Source organism: Muntiacus reevesi, chromosome 1 (genome assembly GCF_963930625.1).
Source record: "Muntiacus reevesi chromosome 1, mMunRee1.1, whole genome shotgun sequence".
Classification (NCBI taxonomy): domain Eukaryota; kingdom Metazoa; phylum Chordata; class Mammalia; order Artiodactyla; family Cervidae; genus Muntiacus; species Muntiacus reevesi.
Genome location: NC_089249.1, coordinates 242,948,811 through 242,974,523, shown reverse-complemented (window position 1 = coordinate 242,974,523; position 25,713 = coordinate 242,948,811). Strand labels below are relative to the sequence as shown.

Genomic DNA, 25,713 nt, shown 5'->3' with positions numbered 1-25,713 from the left:
GTCTGCTGGGGGAAGTGACATCTCAGCAAAGACCTGAAGCATGTGGAGGACCTGCTAGAGGCATTTCCAACCAGTAGCATGTCCAAGGCCTGGGAACTGGGTGGGCTATGCTGGACCCCAGGGAGCCGGCGGAGGGACAGCAGGAGATGGTGACTGGAGAAGCTGACAGGGCCAGGTGACGCAGGGCCTGGGCCGCCACACCAAGAACTGGGAATTTTATCCTGAAGACTGTGGGAAGCCGTGGGAGCGCTCAGAGCAGGGTTAGGGACAGGACCAGATTTGAACGTCGTCAGAAAGATCACTCTGGCTGCTGTGTGCAGAATACAGTGCAGAAGAAGAGGCTGCAATAAACAAGGCTTTTGTTGGTGACTGGGAAGGCTCGGTGCCAGAAGTGGCCAGAGCAGTGACTGTCAGAATGGTCAGGGACCAGGACTCTCAGGAAAATCCCAGACTTTGGCTTCTTATCCCAGGTTCCGCTAGTATGATCGCTCTTGCCTGTAGGAGAAACTTAGGGCTAGGAGAGCAGGACCCTCTCTACACACCCGCCTGCCTTATTCTGCCTGGGCTGCTTGTTTCTCTCAGGCTCAGAAAACTGCCAGTTGGACTTGAGGCATCAAGAGGCAAAAGCCAGAAAGTTCTAGAAATAGCTCAGAAGAGACTCACCCCTGATGCAAATATAAATACAATCTCAGTCATCATTTATTTGTGGCCTGCACTCTACAGTTTACAAGCTTCCGTTCACCACACCTTTTTGGAGGCTCCCGGTGCTCCAGGAAAAAAAGCACTCCCACTTTAGAAGGGTGTAAACCGAGACCCAGGGGGCTGGAACAACTGGTGCAAGGTCAATGAGAGAGCTGGAAACAGAGCGGAGGCTAGGAATTCATCCCACGGCTCTTTACTGCTATTGATCCCTGAGCCCACGGGGACTGTAATTAATTAAAATGTCTCTCTTCAGCGCTGGAGACAGCGAACTGGAGAATTCAATGAAAACGATTTGCCCAGGGTGGAAGTGTTTCATTGTGAAGTCCTGGGAGGGCTTTTGAAATGAGAGAGGGACCTACAAGGTGGGGAGAGAGAAGATACCCAGAGCCTGCTAGGAAACACTGGCTGAAAACACCCGTTCCAAGAGGGCTGAATGCGCAGCCAGCGCACAGCCGAGGCCCTGCTCTGCTTGTGGGAGGTGGGACCGCCTTGCTCCTGATCAAACAGGAGGGCCAGGCCAGGACAGGGAAGGGAGGTGGCAGGAGGAGCAGAGGAGACAAAGCCCGTGGCATGCTTCCCTTTCTTCCAGCCTCATCCCCAACATTTCTATCCAGCGTAAAACACGTAAATTAAAACTGCGCAGTTTATTAGTAGAAAGAAAAACAGGCTCCAGAGGCCAACCATCACCAAAAAGTTAACAGCTGTTTTTGAGCCCTTACAAAGGGCCAGGCACAGCCCTCCTGACTGAACGGTCTCACGATGACCTTCAGCATGTCTACGACGGTGGTAACTATTTCCATTTCACAGGGGAGAAAACTGAGGCTCAAAAAGATCAAGCAACACCTGAGGTTTCACACAACCATAACAAATGAAACAGCCAAAATCAAAATCCAGGTGCTTATGCCTGCTGAGCTGTTTTGCTTGAGGAAGGGGTAATATTGGAGGGAGAGGCCCCCTAACCAGATCTGTTTTGATGCGGGGGCAGGGGTGGGGGGAAGGAAGGAGGGATGCGCTGACTGTGGGGCTAACTGTGGGAACTTTCACTGATTTTATTTATTTAGAAGGCAAGTTGGAACTCTCTCCATCTCCTACTGGCTTTCCTGGCATGAGAAAGGAGGGGGACAGACATGCCAATAGACAGGGCTGGGGTGCGGAAACGTTAAAGAGCAGAGACACCAACCCCAAGGGGAGAGGCGGCAGGCCCTCCACCCCCACTGCCCCTGCCCCTGCCACACACCCGGTGTGCAGGAAGGCTGGTGAGAGCCTCGTTCTCCTCAGGGCTCACAGAATATACAAACCGTGGACTCCATCAGCATCACTGGGATGCTGAGCCACTGCAGTTCACAAAGGTTGGGAAGGAGAGGAGTGAGAGTAGGGAGGTCTGACAGACCAATAGGTGGGGAAAGTGACCCAGTGAGAGCAGGAAGAAGGAGGAAATGGGGTTGCTCAGCCTCCAGGGGGCCTGGGCATGATCTAGTCCTCATCCTAGGTGCTCCATGGCTGCTGGAGTGACTTTTAAGGGCAAACTGCCCAATAGGTCTCTGAGTGCATGGGAAAGAAACTGGGGCAGGAGGTAAAAGGTTACATCCTTATAACAAAAGCCTCACCACCTGGTGCTGGACAGAGGAAAGAATTTCTCATCCATGAGGACAGGAGAGGGGAATTTTTCTCTTTCAGAGGTCAACAAAATTTAGAAGGGAAAAATCTGCCAGGGTCCACTCACAAGTGAAAATGAGTGGACACAAAATGACATGAACACAAAAATATAAATGTAGCTGCCAACAGGCAGGTCTTCTAATGTAAGTATCATGTAGTTATCCAACCTACTTGGGACCCAATTTTAATAAGTAAGTGATGATGGACTAAAAGAGAACCCAAACTCCACTAAGGGATGTTTTTTGAAAGGGTGGTAGGTTTTCAGTGAGTAAAGTCTAAGCCAGGAATTTACATTTTAGTATCAGAAACTTAAAATTTTCAAGTTAACAGCATTTTTTTACTGTGAAGTTAACCAGTGAGGACAAATGAGGTTTGGATCAATACAAATAATTTGACCTCAGGAGTTAAGAGGCAACAGCTTGCAGCTTACACCTGCCTCAAAGAACCATTTCTCTGTTTCACTTTAGTTGCCCAATGTTGAGAAAACTTTTCTGATGTAATGGATAGTAGATGACTTTTTCTTTTTTTAACACAACCTGCCCTACAATGTCAGGATTCTCTTCAATTAAACAGATGTTGGAAGAATAAGCTGGTAACCTTGTACATGAAAAAAGGTAGCATAAAACACAAATGAGTGGTTTTATTTTTTTTTTTTCCGTATTATTACAGTTTTAAAAACAATCAACACAATTTGAAACAATGTTTACCGAATCCCTTAAGCACCCAGGTGGACTTCCACAGTTTGCAAAGTGCTGGCTGGAGATGATCTCTGAAGGTGGTTCCAGCTCCGGCTCCTGCGTCCTCACCATTACATCCTAAACAGAAAGGTCTGAAAACACCAGTGGCAGAAGTAGGCCCGAGACCAAGGGGCTATCCACCAAGTGTTCCCTGTCTTCCTATTTCAGAGGAAAAAGTGAAGAGGGAAAGGAGAGAGAGTAACAATTACTGCCACACGCTGTACTTCTCAGATAAATCTGTATCTACCTAGAGCTAGAAAAACCCCCAGCTGAAAAAAAGAAAGGAATTCAAAGCCAAGGGGGCCTTACTCGGAACTCCCCCAGCTGCGAGGCTTAGTCCTCATAACTGAGTAGCTTCTGGTAAAGAGAACACCAGATCCCCGCAAACAAGCAATCCGGATGGTTTAGAGAGCAGCGAATATACCTGCAGCAGCCATGTGTAAAGACGGCAGATCTACATAATGCATGCCACGGCACGCTCATTCATTTTTAACCGTGACATTATTCTTTTGCTGTCTGTCTTAGGGAAAAGAAAAATCACTTGCCTACCCTGTATTTGGAAGAATGAAAGCACTGGGGTGATGAAGAGAACGAAGAAAAGGGAGAGGTGGTGACCTCCACGTCCCTGGAGCTATTCAAGCAAAGACCAGACAACTACCTTTGAAGGCTGCTGCGGAGAGGACGCCTCCCGGGGTGAAACGTCCTACTGAGAGATTCCTAAGGTTCCCTTCCGACTCAAACTGTTTCTACAAATAAAAGCAACCCTTGAAAAATATTTTTTTTTAAATCACACAAGTTACACATGTACACGATCCTATTTGAGCAACAACAAGAGTATAACGGCATTTATCATGCATTTTTCCCACATACATTTCCTCAGGTAATCATGGCCACAGCCCCGAGACACAGCAACTGCTGTCATTATCCCCGTTTCAGAGACTCAGAGACGGGATGAGGGCTCTAAGCTTAGGTAATTGCTCTTTGGTCAGACAGCTGGGGAGCAGAAATCGCTGACAGCCCCAGGCTCCTGGCTGACATTTTCACTTCCTCCTCCTCCTCCTCCTCCTCCTCTCCCCTCAGCCTCTCCCCCTTTCATCTCACCGTCAGTACAATTTAACAGGGAGAAAATGGAGGAGAGACACTGAGGAGACTCCAGACACCCGGCCCATCACTTTGCGCCACCAGATGATTCAGAGACTCACTCAGAGCCTCAGGGGGTGATGGATACACTGAGATGTGCAGTAATCTTTCTAAAATATGGTTCGTGCACATCCAAATTTTAAAAAGAAAAAAATTAGTCTTTTTTTTTTTTTTACGTTTACAAAAAAGGAAGCACTTTAGTCCAAAGTGAGAAAACGAAAGGAGGAAGACTTTTTTTTCAAAGTTAGGTTCTGCTGTTCCCACGGGGCAGGGTGGGTGGGGGGTGTTGCATGAGCGCACACTGCTTGAGATCACAGTGAATGAAACATTCGGATGAACTCCATAACGAACTGGCACAGAAGACAAACGCCAATTCATTAAAGAAGGGAAAAAAAAAAAAGGTTAATTCTAAAAGATAAGTCCCGCAGGTTCAGGATCAGGTTTGGATTTTCAAAAAGAGATCCATCTGGTTCTTGATTTTGTTTGGAAGCTGTTTAGATCCTCAGAATTAAGACTGAAACTGATTTTTCTCCAGAATGTTTCAGCAAAGAGGTTGTGGATGGTAGGGGGAGTGACTTCTATCAAACAGCCTTTCTGTATTCCAGGTACTTAAAGTAGCCACAATTCCTCCAGACTTGTTTGGAAGAGAATGAAGAGTTCCAAAGGCTAGCACCTGAGTTATACGGGTTTCAAAACACCCTCTCCACCTTCTTGCTGATGGAGAACCCTGGAGGGGAGAGGCTGCCAAGCTCGTCTAGTAAGAGTCCCTTGGAGCCCAGAAAGGTTTAGTAATTGGCTCAAGGACGCATAGCACAGACTTTTATCCTGACCTAGATCCAATACAGTGCTCCTTGCTTCTCAACAGGGAAAGCACTTCCCAAGAAAGTCGCCAACTCTAGTTTAGCCTCTAAACCCAGCTCGGCCACCCCTTGTCCCTCCTCCAACACAGAGGAGTCAGTGGGCAGGTTTTCCTCTAGAACCATTCACTTTATCCTGGAAATAAAGCAGAAATTGGAAACAGTCACTTAAGCCCTGCTGGCAAGTTCAACCTGGACAAGTTGCTTTTCGATTCAAATTCACGGTCCCTGCACAAGAGGGCGTGGCTGTAGCTACCAAGTTGCTTTTCGATTCAAATTCACGGTCTCTGCACAAGAGGGCGTGGCTGTAGCTACCACTTGCGTTTCTCATCTCAACCCTTTATAACAAACTAATGGGAAGAACTTGAGGACAGCACAGATGCCTATCTGAGCTGATAATGAGAGCAGTGATAGCTAATACTGACCCCATGCCAGGCACTGAGTGGAGAACATTAAATAGTTTTATACACATATTACAGATGAGGTAACTGAGACACAGGAAGGTTAAAGTCCCTTGCTTAAGGCTCTAAAGTTATAAAATAAGGGAGCTAGAATTTAAGCCTACAGGGCCTGTGGTCTTAACCCCTGCCATTTACAGCTGCATGATCTTACAGAAGTCATTTGATCTCTCTAAATTTACCCTTGTCATCTGTAAAATGGGAATAATATCAATAACATCGTAAGAATGTTCAAAGCAATAAATGAGGTACTCAGCATCAGGAATGCCTCGTTTCACAGTTCCAAGGAATGCTATTCACACATGGAGATGTGCTATAAGGCAGTCCTGCTTGGCCCAGAGCCCATCACGGTGAAAATACCAAACGCTACCATCAGTATTCTCCGTCACGGACAATGGTGCTGACCATTGTCAGGGTCAAGACCAAGGGAATCACTGTTCACCCTGAAGGCCCAGGCCTGGGGTCACCCGCTATAAAGGGCCCTGCTTTGCTATCAATTCTGACTTCGTTTGCCATGGATATCCTGGTTCTTATGACCAGTTTCAGAGCACATCTTACTTCCCTAAACAGATGAAAATATCCAGAGGACAGAATGATCTGTGCCTTGGATCCCTTCAACCACCTACAATGCCAAGCACACAGTAGGGCCTTCAGGAACTGTACGATAGTTTTCTTTCATGCTCCCCTCAAAAGGCGGGGGCTCATTCTCCTCTCTTTGCAAGTAGGCTGAACTTACTGACTCATTCTCACTAAGAGAATAAAGCGTCAGTGACAATGTGTGACTTCAGAGACTAAGTCATAGCAGGTTCGTGGCTTCCAGATTGCTCTCTCTCTCTCAGAACACCTGCTCTGGGAAAAGCAAGCTTCCATGCAGTGAGTGTACCCACGCTTCCTTCTGGAGAGGTATAGGTGGGGAGGAGCTGAGGCCTCCCAACAACAGCCAGGTGAATGAGCCACCTCAGAAGCAGACTTCTCAATCCCGGTCAAGACTTCACGGGATTGCAGCCCCAGCTATTGTCTTGACTGCAACCTGGTGAGCCAGAACCACTCGGCTAAGACCAAACTCCTGAACCCCAGAGGCTGTGAGGTAATCAGCGTTGTGTTAAGCCACCACACTTTGGGATAATTTGTTATACGGTAATATAAAACCAAAACAGGAACCACATGGTGAGTTCAACACAGGCAGACAGCAGGAAAGTCACAGTTTTAGGGGAGAAGGAGTAATCCTCATATTTGGATGAGAGCTTCACTGTTACTAAACTAAAAGAAAAATCAGATAGGAGACCCAGGTTTCATGCTTTCAGGCTTTTGTTCGGTAATCTCCACAGGGAAGTCGAGGGGGAGGTGAAGGGAAGGTATAGACAACTCAAGGGAAGGCTGGCTGATGGGCTGAGCACTCTAGTCCCTCAGGCTGACCAGATGAGAGCTCCGGCTCCCTCCCTACCTGGTCCTTCCTCAGCCCCAGGACACACTCCAGCTACAAAGCCTCCTCAAAGTTCCCTAAAGGGATCAAGCCCCACTCCTGCCCTCTGGCCTTCATACTTGGGGGGAGGGGGCCCTCCTCCTAGCATCCTTTTGCCCTTATGTTCATTAATTTCTATTCAGCACATTTTTAAAAATGTTTTGTTTTGTTGTCAAACACTTTCAAATTTACAGAGAAGAAATGCACAATGAATCTTTCATCCATGTTTGCCGTCAATATTTCCCACATTCCTCTTACCTTTCTCTCCCCCTCTCCCTATCTATCCATAATTACTTTCTGAAACATCTGAGAGAAAGTTGAAGACATAAGAATCCTTGATCCCAAAATTCTTTGGTGTGTATTTCCTTCGACTAATGACATCAAAAGCAGGACATTTAACACTGACAGAACATTATTGTCTACAATCAATATCCAAATTTTGCCAATTGTTCTTAATAATGCCCTTTATGCTAATTTTTTTCTAGTTCAGGATCCAATCCAGGATTGCTTGTTCATCTTCTCACTGATCACGTATGTCATATCAGGCACTGTGTGAACGTACAGGGGATGAAATAATGAGGGAGAAAACACACAGCCACTGTCCTCAGGGTGCTAATGGTGTAGTCAGTCAGTTCAGTCGTTCAGTCGTGTCCGACTCTTTGCGACCCCATGGACTGCAGCGCACCAGGCCTCCCTGTCCATCACCGATTCCCAGAGTTTACTCAAACTCATGTCCAAGATTGTAATAGTAGTAGGGAGATGGTGGATGTAGATGGTGTGGTAGGGAGATGTATTAATTAATCACTAATCCTAATTATTATTTTCATCATTACAAACTACAACGCTTTAAAGAAAAAAAATTTTAATTGGAGTGAGAGTTGGTGGGTGTGCAGGTGGTGGTGGGGGTTTTGGATCAGAAAGCTCCCCTGAGGTTGGGACTCGTGAAGCTGAGACATCACAGGTGGGGCAGTGTTAACCAAGCCGTTTGTGCGTGCGTGCGTGCGTGTGTGTGTGTGTGTGTGTGTGCATGTGTGGTGGGGTAGTTTAACCGGAAGACATTCAGTGAGAACGACGTGTGGAAAGGCTCTATGCAGGAGAATGTGTGGCTTGTTCAAGGTCAGTAGAATGGAGGGCGGAGGTGGCAGTGTGGAGGGTGGCCCAGAATCTGTATCTCAGAACAACAGGAAGCCACTGATGGGTCCCGGGAGAGCCAGTAGCACAATTCACATTTCCAAAAGACCACTCTGGCTGCTATGTGGAGAAAGGTAATGAAAATAATATGGGTCAACAATCCCTTAGCCTCGATTTCAGAATCCAAAAGCTTTTTTTGTAACTCGTTTAATGACAAAACCTGACCTGAATGGACATGAGGCTATTTAATAATCTTCATTTATTCACTTAGTGTGAATATTCTTACATTTTTGCCTCAGCAGGGGGTGGGGGGGCACGTCATGATTATAAGGAGCAACCAGAGACCCTGCTGGGGCTAGTACAGAATCCAGTGTGTGCACTGTATTAACTGTCCCAATTCAGAAAGATTCTTGTGCCACTGGTCAATTTCTTGCCTCTTGACTTCAAATCTACCTTCTTTGACAGCTGCGCAAAAAAGGATCTGGGCCCTTAAAAAAACATTTTTCCCTTGCAGATAACATGTTGTTAACAGCGATCAGCAGCTGCTAGAGAGATGCTGAGTAGATGCTAGAGAGACATGCAAGAGGAAGGCTTTTTTTTGTTTTTGCTTTCATCCTGGTTCTGGTGTATCTGCAAGGCAGGCCACGGGACAGATGATCTGTCCAGGCTCTGGCAGCAAGCACACGTTCTGCGTCATCCAGCTTCAGTGACCAGCAGCTTCCGCTTAACACCTACTCCCTTGGGCAGTTTGGTAGCTGAATGTGCTCCATGCGACACCTCACCAAGAACAGCTTACTCCACCGTGAACTGCCTACCCCACCACCAAGAGCCTCCTCCCGCAGGGTTCGCTGGTGTGGCACCAGAGCTACTTCTCTGCCGTTCAGTAAGCACACCTGTTCCCTCCAAAACAAAACCAAGATCTCAGCAAGGGGGGAAAGGTGGGTGAGGGAAGGTGAGGATCTTCCCTGAGTGCTCCGTCTCAGCCCAGGAGGGAGCACTTCCTTAGGAATTCTATCTCTGCAAGGCTACAGAATGCTCCTATACCTGCTACTCCCATATTCTCCGGAACATATTTAGAGCTCTCTTTACTTCGCAGTGGCCTGTCCTTCACTACTCCAATCTCCTGTCTCAGTGAACAGTTCTTTATACTCAAGTTCCATGTGCAGATCACCAGGTGGTTTCTCTCTCCTTCATTGGACCTTGGCTAACATAATTGGGGTTAGGCTAAGAAATTCTGTACCTGACATAATAACAGCATTTATGTACCACTTTTTCATGCCAGGCACTGTTTCAAGTGCTTTGTGTATATGAATTAATTTAATCCTGATTTACATAAAAATTTTAACAGAGGAAAAACAAAGAGATTCAATAACTTTCCCCAAGTCTCAAAGGTAGGAAAGCATAGAGTTGGGATTCAAACCCAGGTAAATCTGTGACCTCATAATTCTGCAGGTGAGGTGGGAGGGAGTGAGGGAAGAGAGGACAGCACACAGATCAGCTCAAAGGCCACTGTGTATCCTCTCCCCACCCAGCCCCGGAACCACCTGCCCAGCTCCTGGGGCACAGAGCAGAGACCCTGACCCTTCCTCCTGCAATGTCAAGTGTTTGGCACAGAGTCAGCCTGGGCATATTCCAGGATTCAGTCAGAATCTGCTAGCTCATGACATGTTGGATGAAGTAGAACTACAGGCCCCAAAGCCAGCGAACCACAGACTGAGTCTTCTGGGCCTCGTCCCACGCTTGGAGCGCCCTGACCCTGCAGTGCTATCCTGGGAGTGCCCTGTCCCACCTGGCCTCACGTGCAGACATCTGACAATGGCTGACATAAATGACTTCTAGGTCTTTTTCAACTCTAGATCTCCAGGACTCATCAGAGAGTAAATCTGATTACCTGATTTCTCTGCCTAACACCTTTCACATCTCTGGGAACCACTGTTTGGAATCCAGTCTATGGACCTGGCCCCTCCAGCATCCCAGCCTCTCCCAGGCCCATTCCTGGCTTTATTTTCAGAGGCCAACAACACTGAACTCAGGAGACCCTGTACACACCACGTGGTTTTTCCCACTCCAGGCTTCTGGCTGTGCTTCCCCTCTGCTGGGAACCCCTGTGCTCCTCACCCCTCCCCAGCCCTGCTCTGCTTTCAAAGGGTCATGAGTCCCTCCTGCAGGAAGTCTTCCTTGCTCCACCCCCCTGCCTATCCAGGTTAACTGGCTCCCCTGTGAGCTCACATAGAACCCTGCACCTGTGCTACCAGAGAGAGATCCCACTGGATCCCGAGAGACGCAGCTGGTATAGTGGTGAAAGTTCAGGACCCTGCAGGCTAGCCACAGCTCCGTCAGTGACCAGCTGTAGACTGGGGTGCAACATTTCGTGTCCTTGGTGCTGAGTGACCTCATCTATAAAATGGGGATGTTTATAGTGTGTTGGCCATTGAGTTGCTGTGAAGATTAAGAACAATCATGTATGTAAAATGCTTAGGACTGTGTCTTACCAAAGCAGCCTGCAGAGGAGTCATCTTCATGAGTGTCTGAAGCTCGGGGGCTGTGAGTCATGCATCTTGGTGGTCTCGCTTCCTGGCACAGTGGCTGGCCCACAGCAGGGTGTAGCGGATGAATGAATGGACTCATTCTCCCTCCACTCCCATAGACTTCCACCTGGTGCTCTGGGCTCCGGTGCTTTCTGCATTGCCACATTCACCTTTCCGAGGCACACCTTGGATCCGGTCAAGGTGATCTGTGAAAACTCTATCCCCAGCTTCCCCATGTCCTGAGGTCCCGCCTCCCAGGCAGAGCCCCTGTGACCCAGCCGTCACTCCTTGCAGTGACTCTCTACTGAGCATCCGAAGGTTCGGTGACTCTGCCACCTGACAGACTTCAATTCCTACATGGGTGCTTTCACCAAATTCCTAGCCTTCCTCACTGCTGCTGCTGCTAAGCCGCTTCAGTCATGTCTGACTCTGTGCGACCCCATAGACGGCAGCCCACCAGACTCCGCTGTCCCAGGGCCACCCTAAAAGTTACCTCCTTTCAGAAATCCTTCCTGAGCTCCTCCTGGCGCCACACAATGCCTGGCTGACCCCTCCCGCCCACCGTATTTAGGCTGCTCTGCCTTGGGTACCACGGCACTGTGAACCTGTGTTCCCTACAGACCAGGAGCTCTCTGAAGGCACAGGTTGTTTTCTATACCTATCACATAGTAATAACTGTCCCCATCCCCGCCCCAAATCAATAGAATGGGGGCCCAGAAACAAAAATAAATTGTTGAAACCAGGGTAGTTGGAACTCAAAAAAAAGGAAAGACAATATGGTTAAGCAAAAGGCAGAATGTAACACACATTTACTTATTGGTATTCAAGGTTAATGGCTCAGTGGGTTTTCTTTTTTCCTTTAAAAAAAAGAAAAACAAAAATGCTGATCTCTTGACAAGGAGAATGACTTTAGCTAAAGAATACATATGTACAGGGTAATAAGCTAATCCTCCATAGGAAGTAAGGATTTTCCCCATAAACTAAAGAGGAGTTGAAGTAGTTGGAAGAGATTAGGACAATCATCTCTGCCTTCGCTAACAGTGTTTTGTCCATCTTCACACAGACACACTCATGACACACAGAAAACAATCTGATGAGAAAATGGTCCTCCCAGAGCTGCCATAAAGAATTCCCTCAAACTATGTGGCTTAAGAAAAACTGTCTCTGTCAGTCAGTATGGGGCTACAAATTCAAAAGCAAGGTGTTGGCAAGGCCACGCCCCCTCCAAAGCCTCCAGGGGAGGGTGAGCCTCTGCCTCATCCACGGCTGGCAGCTCCAGGCCTCCTTGGCTTAGGGCAGCACAGCTCCCATCTCTGCCCCCGACTCCATATGGCGTCTTCCCTCTCTGTGTCTCTCCTCACAGCAGGACTCCAGTCAGTTACACAAGATAGTCACACTAGACCATGCTGCTCCAGCATGTCCTCATCTTAATCAAATACATCTGCAATGACCCTATTTCCAAGCAGGTCACATACTGAGGGTCTGGGGGCTGGAGTTTCAACATGTCTTTTTTGGGGGACAAGATTCAACCCATAGGAGTCCATTCATCCATTTAATGGGAGATGGGGGTCCGTGGAAAAAGACCTGCCCAAGGTCACACAGCAGTTGAAGGCATTTCCTCCACTAGGAAGAGAACAGAACAGGGGTCAGCAAACCAGGGCCTGCCAACCAATCTGCTGTCTGATTTTGCAAATAAAGTTTTATTGGTATGTCCATTCATTTATATATTGTCTTCAGCTGCTTTCACACTAAAATGACAGGGCTGGGGAGATGTGGCAAAGACCATAAGGCCTGTAAAGCCTAAAATATTCTCTGGACTGCAAGAATATATAAAATACGTTGGCCACGTTTGGGGGTGGAACTTCTAGAGACAGGAGGAGGCCCAGGCCCACATGGCAGCTCTCTGGGACCCGTTCTTTCCAGTGGAAGCCCTCTCAGCTGTCCTGCTGGGAAAGCTCCTTCAGTATAACTTTCCTCTGCCTAGAGAAATGGCAAAACAGCACGACAACATCTGTGCCGGTAAAGTTGTATAAATTAAATTCTATATGCATTTCCAAGCGACAGAGATTAACTCTAACAGGAAGGTCAGACAAGACTTTCTGGGAAAGGAAAGATTTGAGAGAAGCCTGCAAAGATGGGTAGTGGACACTCGAGAAATCCTCTAGGCCACCCTGAGCTGCAATAGATTACCTAGGACTCTGCTCAGCTAAAGGAAGTGAGCTCCCATCACTGGAGGTGTTCAAGCCAATGACGGCTGACCATTCGGCAGGGATGCAGTTGAGAGACACGTAGCAAGATGAAAAACAGTCCCCTTTAGGATTGTGGATTCCACAGTGGTAGGCAGATGGCTTCTGCAGTCTCATCTCTCATCATATTTGCTCAGAGAGCCACACACGGCAGAGGGGGTACAGCTGGGGAGCGGGCAGGGGAAGGGGGAGAGAGACATACAGAGAGAAAGAGGGCTGAGAATCAGAGGGGCTGAAAGAGGTGCATCACACCCAAAGTCAAAGAGAGCCCCCTCAATCACAAAGGAATGAAACCCACACCCGGGTTTGTGGTCCCCTTATCTGCTACAGAGAAAAGAGAGAGAGCAAAAGCCCGACAAATAGGGTGAAAACAATCAAATGTCCCTTTAATATCTCTCTTGGCACCTGGCAGCCTTCTTAATGTGCCCTATTGTTTCCTGGCAGGGCTCCACCGCCTCTCCCACTGCCAGGGGAGGGGAAGAGCAGTGGCCCAGCCAGGATCCAGTCTGGGGACAGGGAGGTCAGGGGAGGTGCACCCCAGATGTGTGGGGCTGACTCTGGCCTTCCCAGTGGGAAAGCTAACCCAGCAGATGGCAAAACCTGGCAACGGCCCGAAGGGAGGGGCGCAGGAAGAGTTCCAGGTCTGAAAGCTGACAAGGCTCTTGTACCTGTCCTCAGCTCACGTGCCAGGAAGCTATTATCCCCACTTTACAGGCGAGGAAATCAGGGCGAAGACAGGTCAAATGACTTGCCCCGGGCGTCAATGAAACAGGGTAATTAAGAGGCAGTTAAGCAAAGTTTGAGAGTCAGAAGTGTGAGTCCAGGTCCTACCACGTGTTTCCTCTGCAGACCTGAGAAGTTATTGATGCTTCCTGTGCCCCTGTTTTGCCATCTGCAAAATGAGCGCAGTAAGAGCACTCAGCGGCTTCCCAGGTGGCACAGTGGTAAAGAACCCACCTGACCGAACAAGAAGAAGAGCACTCAGTACAGTGGGGAGAGAAGACGGGCACAGCGCGCAGCGGGCAGCGAGACTGCAATGATCAATGGGGGTCAGCACTACCGCTGAGGAGCCAGGGCAGAGAGAGACGGAACTCTCGGCCCAGGACTGGCCCGTACCTCCACCCACCACCGCCCCACCAGCAGCCACCTAGAACCACCAAGGGAAGGTTCCTGAAAGGGGCCGGGGCAGGGTCGGGGGGTGGCGGGGAGAGGATTGGCCGGAGCTGCAGCTACCTCCCTGGTAAAGGCCCCTTTACTCAGAGACCCAGGTGGCTGCATTCAGTGAACCGCCCTTACACAGGCTCTCTTTTCCAGCAAAGCCCCTGGATGCCTTTGAGGGCCCCCCTCCCAAAGGCTGTTTCTGCTGGGAAAAGTGTCTTTCCTCTCATTTCACAGACTCCTAAAACACCCCCTATAACAGGAATGTACATACTGGGGTTCCCTAACATGCCAAGAAACACAGGCAGAAAACACAGTAGACTCTGTTCACATTAGTTCTAATGAACCAACGGCGGCCCCTGACACAGCGGGAATGAACTATGTTAGACAGGGTGGACCTCAAATTCAGAACCTCTAGAGAGACAGAGAGGCAAGGCAAGTGGTTCCTAGGCTCACACAGAGCAGGAGTCATTCAGATAGAAACTTAACTGAGTCTGTTCAAGAGCCTAAGGCTTATATTTTATATTTCTAAGTAACCACATTTTCACTCCCCTGGAAAGTGCATTAGGCTTACACTCAGAAGGACCAACCTCAGCTTACTTGCTCACTTATGCTCTTTGAACTGCAGTTGTCACATCTGTCAAGTGGGGACCATAAACTCCATCCTGCCTCTGCCATGAGACAGAGAACAAACTGAACACAAGTTTTATAAAGCAGGGCTCCCAAACTCAAGTGTCCCCAGAGAGCAGTGCAGTTACATGAAAAGGTGAAGAAGCCAGGTTTGAGATCACAAAGTGTGGTGGGGGTGGCGGGTCAACTCAAGAGCTGGAGCCTGTCTAGAGGGGCAGCTGCTCCCCAGATGTAGCCACTTTTTGTGATGCTAGACTCTTCCGTTCTTTCCCAAGAGCACAAAAAGAAAATTTTTAAAAATGTGAAGTATTTCAATGTTTTAGGTACTGACAACTTACTAACATTTAAAAATAGAGACACCCAACCATCCATGGGCCAGCATTGGGTGAACCACACAAAACACACCTTTAGGCTACATGTGGCCCACAGGCCACCAGTTTGCAAACTCCAATAAAGCACCATGTAAGGTGTTGTTTTTTTTTTTTTTAAGTAATATAGTACAAAGGTGAAATAAAGTCATAAAAGAAATTCTCTGAAGGAGACAGCCATTAAGGTTTATTACCAATAGAATAACTAGGAATTGAAACTACAGCCCCTGGTGTCCCAAAAACACAAGAGACACTAACTTTTCACTAAAGCTAGGTGCCAAATTTAGAAACTGGTTATTTCACAAATAGACGTGCATACACGTATACATTTTAACTGTCAGCAGCAGACTCTGATCAATACTCAGGAGGAGACATGCAAAAATTACAGTTTTCAGTTGAGCACATACAATGTGCTTCAGCAGCAGGAAGTAATTTTCACGCACACTCCACCACCAGATGTTTCCAACCTATTGCCTTTAAGAAACCCCTTCCTCCAAAGCCCCGCCAGGCCCCTCTGCTCCACAGCTCTGGCCTCTCTCTCCTCCTCCAGGAGGTGGACCAGCCCAAACATACAGCCCTGGTTAACTAGGCTTTGGGGGAAGCTGCCCAGGAGTGAGGCTCCCAGGTGGCTGTGGGACCTGCTGCAACGCTGCACGGAGGCATCCGGCTCACGGAAGAGCATTCCAGAGCCAACACACGACCCAAGAACCAGGCTCGTGGGGCTCACGATAACCTCCCACTGCGGCCTCCTCCTGTCTGGAGAAGAGGATGGCATCACCCATGGTCAGAGGTCCACTGGGTGGCGAGGCAGCAGGAAGAAGCCTCAGGCTGTGCGCTCTGCTCTGCTCCGGGGAGACACCTGGGCTGGAATCCTGTTTCCATCACTTCCCAGCTCTGCGGCCCTGGATGTGTCAGGGAACCTCTCTGTTCATATTCTCATCTTTAACGTAATTTAATCATCACCATGACATGAGGAAGCAGTGCTGGTTGTGCTCATTTTGGGAGCAAGGGGAGCTAGGCCTGGGAATCAGGGGGCTGGTTCACAATTGCATGCTCTCTCCAGATCAAGGGAGAGGCCCTGAGGGTCTCCATGATGCGACCCCTCCCCAGGAAGGCCCTGAGTTTAGTACCTGCCCCCTTTGTGGGCATCTCACCCCTACCCCCACACAGGATGGCACAGCACCCATCCTGGAAGGGTGGCAGATCACAGGTACCAATGGAAAATGGAGCATTAGTGCCCCAGAGAGTTCCTGCCCCTCACTGCAAAGTGATTTGCAAAGTGCATGGCTCAGACCGGATGCCAATCCCGGACTCTGAGCTGTCTGCATTTGACACTGTGCCACTATTAACAGACACCAGAGTCCCTCAGGGAGAACTGGTGGCAACTCGGAGAAAGTGCAGATAAATGCACTCCCCAGGAATTAGCTGTTCAAAGCATTCCTGGGAGGAAAGGAGGGAGCACCTGGGAAGGAAAGCCAGGTCCGCCTTCTGGGGGTGCTGACAAGCTGGGGATGTGGGCGGAGAGATTTCCCTGCTGTACTCTGAGCAGGATCTATTGAATACACAGCTCCTTGGCCCACCCCAGACAAGCTCAAGCTGGCTCCTTGGGCGTGGGCCCTGGAGCCTCCACTGTTAACGGGCTCCTAGGGGATGTCGAAGCGCCCTGCAGTTCCAAAAGAGCCAGGCTTCCTGGACCCGGCCATCAGTCACCTAGCATGCACACATCACTCACTCACCTGCCTGCTCCTCAGTCCCTCAGCAAATACTTAGGGCAATCAAGAGAGGGTGACTAGAATGGAGGTTCGTTCCTGCTTTTAGGAGCAGATGGTTTGGACAGATCAAAAACGCTGGCTACACTGCATGATACACTTCCATAAAGGGTTCAGAGGAGAGACTTGCTTCCTAAAGTGGTCCCAGCAGGGGTGATTTGGGTTTAGGGGCCAGGTGGCAGGGAAGAAGGGTGTCAGAGGCAAGGGAACAGGTACATGGAGGTCCAGAGGCTCATGGAACACATGGACAGGGGCAGGGAGGGAGAAACAGAGACAGACAAGACCAAGCCTTCCTGGAAGGGCCTCTGGTCTAAGTGGGCAGAGAACGCCAAGGCTCAGGGGAACTAAGGCAGGGTGAGCGACTCCTGGCGGCTGGAGTAACCAAAGAATGCTTCCTGGAGGTGGCTAATAATATTACCTAGATGGATGCAGAGGATCTGTACTCTTCCAAATGAGAAAGTGGGTAGGCATAGCCAATGATTACTTCAGATTCCAAAGAGTCAGGGAGTGGGGTACACAGAGCAGCCTGTGCATGCATGACCTCCTCCCATCCCCAAATAATAATTAGAGACATATCTGGCCCTGCTCCACTGGTAACGTCTGTGCCATGAGGCCGACCACCTATCCACCTTCCACACAATGACAATGTAAGCATCCCTCCCTACTTCTGCCACAGGGAGGCCACGAAGAATGGATCCCTAACTCTGAGCCAGGCACTGCCCACAAGTAGCAGCAGTACCACATTCACTGAGTGCTTTCTGTACCAGGCCTGGTGCTCAGGGTTCCACTTGCGGTGACTCATCTAACCCTCAGAATGCCCATGCCAATACAGTTAACATGATGCCCATTTTACAGGCCAAGAATCCCCAGCATGGAGGTCCAGTGATTTGCCCAAGGGTAAGGATGTGAATCAGGCAATGCAGCTCCAAAACTAGAGCCCTACACACTGTCCCCCAGAGTCTCAATCCAGGGGGACTGGGAAGTCACTCTCCCAATGGGGCTTCAGTAGGGTAGGATGAAGGCTCCTCTTCAAGGCCACCATGTGACCTTGTGGGCTCATTCTCTGCCACCGAGGAAGTTCAGTCTAAGAGCCATGGTCTCTCCCCTCTGCACAGATCTCGGGGTGGAGGGGCAGCATGGAAAGCAGGGCCTTTGATTGGTCTCAACTCTGGGTCAGAGACTCATGGGCTCAAATACCAGTTCAGCAACCACAGGCTGTGCATCCTTGGACAAATATCTGCACCTGTGAGCCTCCATGCCTTCACTGGTTCCCACCTGTTTATAACTGTGAGTACCTAACAAGATGTACAGGTAAAGGGTTTATTAGTCCAACATCTAGCAGAATAAGTGCTAAACAAACAGTAGCTGCTGTTAATCACTATCATTAACATTATTATCTTCATTATCATCCACATCATCACCATGTTGTCAGTGTCATTTCATACTGTGGTTTCTACCATCTGAAGACAATTTAGCATCTGAAGCTCAGAATTCTCTCAGAACCCAAGGGAAGGAAAAAATGGGCCTGCTTTTCCCCTTCTCTCTACTATCTATACTCAGCAGAGGGCAGCAAATAGGAACCATCGAAAGATAAGAGAGAGGAGAGAGACACATGGAGAGAAAGCTACACAGTCATAAATACACACCCACCCATCACAGCAAGCGGAATTGTTTAGCTTCCTCTAGCTTTCAAAGTATGAACACTCCGCCTCCTCCAGCTAAGAAGGGCCAGGCAGAAAAAAAAGTGGAAGCTGAAGAGACAGAAGTTCTTTTTCAGCTTGAGAGAAATTTTCAATGAACTGCCTTTTAATGGGGGGCAGGAGGATGAGGGAGAGGGACAGCTCTGTGAGGGGAAAGGCAGGCGGCTGCAGAACTCATAAGATTAAATAAAGGCAGCTTTTAACTGCTCTTCGTCTTAACCCTCTACTTATATTAGCTGGAAGCATTTGTGCCCGAACTTTTCCCAGGAGGATACTGAGACCCACAGGAGGAAAGTCTCAGCCAGGGGTGGCAGGGCTGGGATGAGAACAGGGACCTCCAGACTGCAGGTTCAGTAAGCAGAACTGAGTCCAAGATGGCAAAGAGGTTCTGCCTTGAGGCCCAAATCTGATGCCCCAGTAGTGACTGCCTGGGACACTGTGTCAGCAGGATTCTGGAGTTGACAATTGTTGGCTTCATCCCTAGATTTTATTTCCCCTCCTCCCCATAAGAGCATCCAAGTTATTGTCCCCAGAAACTGCTCTTTCTGTGATTGGAGTAGCCTAGCCCCACCCCTAGCTCCAGAGTGGGTTAGGTCCATCAGCATAGCCCTTCCTCCTGACAAGTGTGCATGGTTACATCCAAATTGGGCCAATAACACCTAAGGAGTCTTGCTAGAAAATACAGGAAACAAGTTTCTACTCTCTTATAAAGAAGCTACCAGAAGAAACAGACTCTCTCTTCTAGGATCTGGGTGTGGATATGAGGCCAGATAGAGCTGCAACCATCTCTTTGCTACCATAGGGGCTCAGTCTAGAATGTGAACCTCTAGATCACACCACACCTGAAGTCCAATGCAATGACAGGAATTAATATATTCCAGTAAGTGGCGCTAGTGGTAAAGAACCCACCTGCCTGCCAATGCAGGAGACATTGGAGACATGGGTTCCATCCCTGGGTCGGGAAGATCCCCTGGAGGAGGAAATGGCAACTCACTCCAGTATTCCTGCCTGGAGAATTCCATGGACAGAGGAGCCTGGCAGGCTACAGTCCATGGGGTTGCAAAGAGTTGAACACGACTGAGTATGAGCAGTATAGGTCCTTACTATGCTCAGCCCACATGACTTAATTCATTGTTAACTTCAACTGACAGAACCAGACATGGCTCTTAAACACAGACTGGCTCTGTCTGCCACAGGAGCACTAACAGTGCCACATGCTACGCATCCTTTTAACTCCTCTGTTGCCCTGCTGGATCCCACTGCCACCTTCAAATTTAATATATTTCACTTCCTTTAAAACTGTAAAAATTCGAGAGGAAAATTTACAAAAATAGATCTGCAAAACAACAACAACAACAAACACTTACAACCCAGTAAGTTCCAGCAGATAATCGGTCTCAATAAGTACTGGCCTCCAAAACTGAGAGTGATAATCTTGACTCAAGAGGGATATAATCATAGAGAAGGATCAAGTATTAAGAAAAAAATTTTTCCTTGTCAAGGGGAAAAATAAGCGTGGTGAACTAGAGAAGAACTTGGAGAAGAACTGGGCTCTGTCTGCATCCCTCCCTCTCGAAACTGACAGCCCCTCTCCCAGGCCTCAGTTTCCATACCTACAATTGGCGGGGCTTGGACTAGATAACTTCTGTAGCACCCTTCCTGCTCTGACATGCATAGATCATTTAGCAAACACGTTCTGACTATTTTCCAAGTGCCAAGGCTTTAGCTATGTGCGAGAAGAGGATGTGGTTTCTACTCTTAAGACATTTCTGGGAGGGGAGGTCATGAAGCACTCCTTAGCCACAGCAACTCAGGGACGTATAGGCTGCCTCTTTCCCTGGGCATGAGGACAGAGGTTCTCTGTGAAGCAGGAAGGACTCCTGGGGGCATCGGCTCTTCCCTTGCTGACTCTGACACGTATATGGCCTGTGTGTGTGTGTGCTCAGTCATGTCCGACTCATTGCAACTCCATGGACTGTAGCCTGTCAGGCTCTTCCATCTGTGGAATTTTCCAGGCAAGAATACTGGAGTGGGTTGCCCTCTCCTCCTCCAGGGGATCTTCCTGACCCAGGGATCAAATCCGAGTCTTCTGCGTCTCCCACATTGGCAGGCAGATTCTGTACCACTGCTCCACCTGGGAAGCCCCATATATGGCATACAGATATATGCAAAATTCAGAGCCCACTGCAAACACCCTCATGAGCATTCAGCTGCCACGGGACATACTACTGGCTGCCAAGTTTGCCTCAGGGCATTTTTTCAGTGATGAGATCCTGATGCCATCTCTGTGTAAGAGCTGACCGTGGACAAGGTACAACAGGCAAGCAAGATGGTTATCCTTTAAATGGGCCTCTGCTTTTTCATTCCTGATTTCATTAGTTATCGTGTCACTGGAGTCAACAGATTAAAGGTTGAACACAGTCTGAGAGAAGGTATTAGAGTATGAATATATCCCTAAAGCAGTGGTCTCATCACAAGTTAGATACAGTGGCCTATTTAAACATGCTTCTACTAACCAGGTCTCTCCAGTATAAGCTTACAAACAAACTCACAGAATCCCAGGAAGCTGGAGTTGGGAAAGACCTAACAAAGTATCTATCCTCTCCATTGCAGATGAGATTCAACATCCCATTAACTCCACTTAAGTTGCAGCATTTAGAAACAGTTAAGGCCAAGTCTGGGCTTTGAGGAAAAGAGACTGATTAGCAATGTCTACCCTGGCCAGGAAAGGGGAAATGCTCTTCTGACACACGTTTACCTTTCCCCTTCTGAACCTAAGCCCTCACTTCACAGATGGAGAATCTAAGGCCCAGAGAGGTTAAACCACTTTCCTGAGATCACACAGTGAGTTTAGGGCAAGAGAGTGAAGTAAAACCCAGGCCTCTGTTCCCAGACCTTCCTCCGCTGGGCTCCTAGGGAACCTGCAAGCCTAGGATGATAAAGGAATGCAGGAAGTCAGATTTGCTCAGGTAAATCAACAACCCTTCCCCAGCAGCATCAGATTTCAGCTGGGCAAGCAGACAGAGAAGGGATTAGCAATCTAAAGGATCCCAGCCCCTCTGTGGAAGATAAATCATTCCCTGGTGACCTTTCTAGGGTCCTTCACTTCCTGATGGGTAAGGCTCTGCCACCAGGAAGCCAAAAAAGGGGGGTAAAAGGAGGGAAGTTTTGATTTCTGGATGTTCTAAGAAAAAAGTTCAGCTCTGACACAATAAGGAAAAACTCTTGATATTTGAAAATTAAAGTCATTGGTATTCCATTATCCCACCTTCTTATCCCATTGGTATTCCATTATCCCAACTTCTACTGCAAGCTGCTATTATCCAATGAAGTCATTTTCATAAGAGATTAAGGCTCAGAAACGGGGAGGGACTGCATCATATTTCTTTAACATGGGTTTTTAATAGCCAGCTCCCAAGCCTGGAATGTGAAACAGACCAGACAATTACACCAAGATGTTACACAGATTGGGACTAGGAAGGAGAGGCACCCCCCAAATTAAAATGAAGATGGCTTCAAGACTGGCTTTTCTTGCTTGGTTTTGCAACTTTCCAAGAAGCCAGCTGTCCGACCAAAGGAATGCTCAAATCCTTGAAGCGTTTTGTGTCCTTTACAAATTAGCTGCCCTACCCAGCTCCAGTGGTACACCCAGCATAATCAAGTATGAATTACGTAGACTTAACGTTCTAGCAGATGATAAACCCTCTGAGTTCAAAGTCCTGTATTCTTTAATCCAGTGGAGAAATCAAAGAGTTAAACGACTAAAACAGTGGGTATGTTACTATCAGAGAAACTTCCCCCAAACCCGCAAGGAATACAGTTTTCATTTGGGTAAAGTCCGTTGTCTGACTTCCCTCCAGAGCCTCTGTAGTTATTTCTACTCAAAAGATCTGTGAGGTGCTCTGGGATGATTCTCAGCAATTATAAGAGTGACAAGCTGAGCTCAGAACTGGTCAGCTCTGTCGAAAGAAGCTGTGTGTGCTCCAGATGCCAGATTCCCCAGATAGCAGCCTGACGTGGTCTGTGCAGGTTCCAGCCCTCTGGGATGTGAGACGGAACCCCAGTGCTCTGAGAAGTCAGCCTCCTCTCTAGGCCAGCTGACATTCAGAGGGGCTGGGGGCCAGGCCGAGCGCTGTGCATCTGCAGGAGCGTGAAACACAAAAGGGGCTGTGTGTAAACTTGGCAGAGTGCTCCTGAAAGGCAGCAGACGAATGCTGAATCCTATAGCACCTAGAAGAGCCGGTCGTTCGGGAAACAGCTCCATTCTGCTGCTCCCAGGAGACACGGTATTTTCTCTAAAGCAAAGATCATCAGTTGCAATCCCCTACCATCACCACCAAATCCCTTTTCCACTTCTGGCTCCTCTCCCCCTTCATGATATTCTAAAGCAAAAGAAACGAACAAGAACTAGACCTTCCTAGATAAGCCTTCCTGTCCATTTCAGTTACAGGCTCCAAGCAGCGCCCAGCTGTTGCTCCCCTCTCTCTGCCCCAAAGGCTGCCTTACTCCATCAATCCCCTCTTGTGCAAGAGAGTAATTTACTTTGAAAGCTCAGGCCAAACCAGCAGTTAACCTTGACCTTCTCTCTACACATCTGGGTCTATAGAAAATGAAAATCAGGACGTCTCTGGCATCCACAGCAGATGAAATACGAGGGCTTTCTCCGGGCAGAGGCAGAATGTCAGGAGCTATTTTAGAACTGGTTACAGCTATTCCAAAGGAGAGTTTGCACTTGGGCAGGACAATGCCCCCTTGATCTGGGGCTGTGTCCAGGATGGAACCCTCACAGCTAGGGATGCTACAAAGGGCTTCTGCCTCAGGAAAGGAAAACAGAAGTGGTTGTTGTACTCCACACTGACTCACTGATGGTATCACAGAGAACTGGACCAGAGACCGCATTTCACAGATGGAGAAAGGGGAGCTCAGGGAGGGAGATGGGAGGTGATCAAGGATACACACAAGTTTATAGTAAAGCTGAGGACAGAACCCTGACCTCCTGCCCCTGATGCTGCTCCAGGATGGGAACAGATTTCATGCAGGAAAAACCCATATGGATACAGAATTTAAGAGAGATGAGTCTAAGTCAGTTGTCAGGGTTTGAATTGGGTGTTTAGGAAGGGAGTTGGGGCTTTGGCTTCCAAACAGGAAGATCTCCCAGAAGGAGTAACCAGGTCCTCCAGGATGGTTTGCAACAATTACCAAAACGACAGGCTGTCCTCAAATTGGTCAGCCCTGTCATAAAGAGCCCTCTGTACATAAGACAGCAAGCAGCCTGAGCCTGGGAAGATAAGGGCAAACTATCCAAAGTCAGTCTCTTCCCCTGTCTGCCGACCATCAGTCAAGTTCAACCCTGAAGCAAAATTATCTACCTGCCATGAGACAAAACAAATCCCACAAGAAAAACTTAAATGTCCCACTATGTGAAACAATTCATGCATATATCCTGACTGGCACCTACTGAGCCAGGAGCTGGGAGAGTAGGAGTGATGTGACAAAGTTTTTGCTATCAGTCTATATGTACTCATTCTCTCTCTCTCTCTCTCACACACATACACACGCGTACATAACTGAGTTCAGAGAAGGCAAAAATAATTAAAATCCCAGTCCTGGCTACAAAAAAACACCACACCTAATCAGCCTGGACAAGTTCAGAAGGGGTCACAGGTAGTACTCTGAGAAGGGACAGAAAGCATCTGATGTTCCATGCTCAGGGCCCTAGGCACAAATAGCCTCTGAGGAATTTGGGCGGGGGGTCTTCCCACCACAGCTCCCACTTCTGGACTCCCAGAAAGTCAAAGGCACCTGGTCTCTCAAAGAGCAGGAGCTCAAACACCCCTATTCTCCAGGGCTTAAAGCTCCAAGAAGAGCATGATCTTTGCATCTTCCAAGGAATCCACCGAATCTGGGAAAGAAAGAAGGCTGGGAGGGTGAATACTATGGACAGGAAGGAGGTCCAGAGGTCTCTTTGGGCAAATGAGTAAAAAAGAAAGGGGCCGACCTGAGTAGGAAACACTTGGATCAGCAGGTGGGGGGCGGGGAGCAGAAAAGACCTGGACACCAAATAGAAGAACCGGCACCTACAGAAGAAGGTGCCATCCTGGGATACGGGGATGCAGACAGGATCTTCCCAAAGGGAGAGATGCTGGAAGAGGTGAGAAACACAACAGAGGATGGAACAGGAAAGAGGATGGTAACCTATGGGCATCAGAAGCCCTGGTTTGTAGTTCTGGTTCGGTTTCTGAATAGCGGGGACAATCCCTGCCCTTCTCTGAGCCTCAATTTTCCCATCTAAAACAATGGGAAGAACAGAGGCGTCTCTGGCGCTGACTCTGAGGAGACAGACAGCGGACGGCGAAGGAAGGAACCAACCGAAGGCTAGAAGAAAAATCCGGCAGAGCGTGTTCCCAACTCCATGGCAACTGGGGACTCACCTGTCCGGCGGCCGCGGCCGCCGCTGCTCCGGATCCTCCCGGGGTGCCGTCGGGCTGCCGCTCACGGTACAGCGCCCAGAGCCCCACGTTGGGCAGAAGGACCAGGGCCGCCAGGACCAGCGCCACCGCCTGCAGAAGCCGCTTCTCCTTCCGCCTCATCGGGGCCGGTCAGCCCCGCCGCGCCCCGCCGGCCCCGCCGCGCCGCCCCCAGTTCCGCGCGTCCGCCCGTCCGCCCGGCGGCGGCAGCAGCTCCGCGAAGAGAAGCGGCCGCGGCGCCGGCCCCGCTCCAACTCCGCGGCACTTCCGCCGCTCGCCGGCCGGGGAGCCGGGCTCCGCCACAGCGCCGCCGCCGCGGGGTGGGGGTGCTCCGCCGCCGCCGCCGCCCGCGAGCCCCGCCAAGCTGCGTGTCCCGCCTCGGCCTCTTCAGTGTCTGCTGCCGAAAGCCGTGAGCCCCGGGCCGCTGCTTCTCGATGCTCTTTCCGCTCCGCGCGGGTGCGACGGGCCCAGGGCGGCCCGCTCCCCCCTCTCGGACCGCGATGGTGCGGCCCGCTCCTCAGCTGCTCCCCCGCCCGCGGGAGCTTTGCAAAAGTCCCGGAGTTGGCGAGTTGGGCGCTAACTGGTGCGCGCTGTGGGACGCGCTCCGGGGTACCCCCAAAGTCCAGCCCGGCCACCTCGGCTCCGGACTCCAGCCAAGAGTTTTCGGACTCCCCGGGGGATATGCAAATGGTACTGGAGTCCGG

At 49.3% G+C, this 25,713-nt stretch overlaps 1 protein-coding gene across 1 annotated transcript in view; it reads right to left on the bottom strand.

Annotated features, from left to right (window-relative positions):
- GALNT10 (polypeptide N-acetylgalactosaminyltransferase 10) overlaps window positions 1–25,247 on the bottom strand; it is a 214,704-nt gene extending 189,457 nt beyond the window's left edge. The window contains exon 1 of the mRNA XM_065918970.1: window positions 24,974–25,247. Within this exon, the coding sequence (XP_065775042.1) occupies window positions 24,974–25,132 (159 nt within the window). The 5' untranslated portion in view covers window positions 25,133–25,247. The remainder of the gene's footprint in view (window positions 1–24,973) is intronic.
- Between the last annotated feature and the right edge of the window lie 466 nt (window positions 25,248–25,713).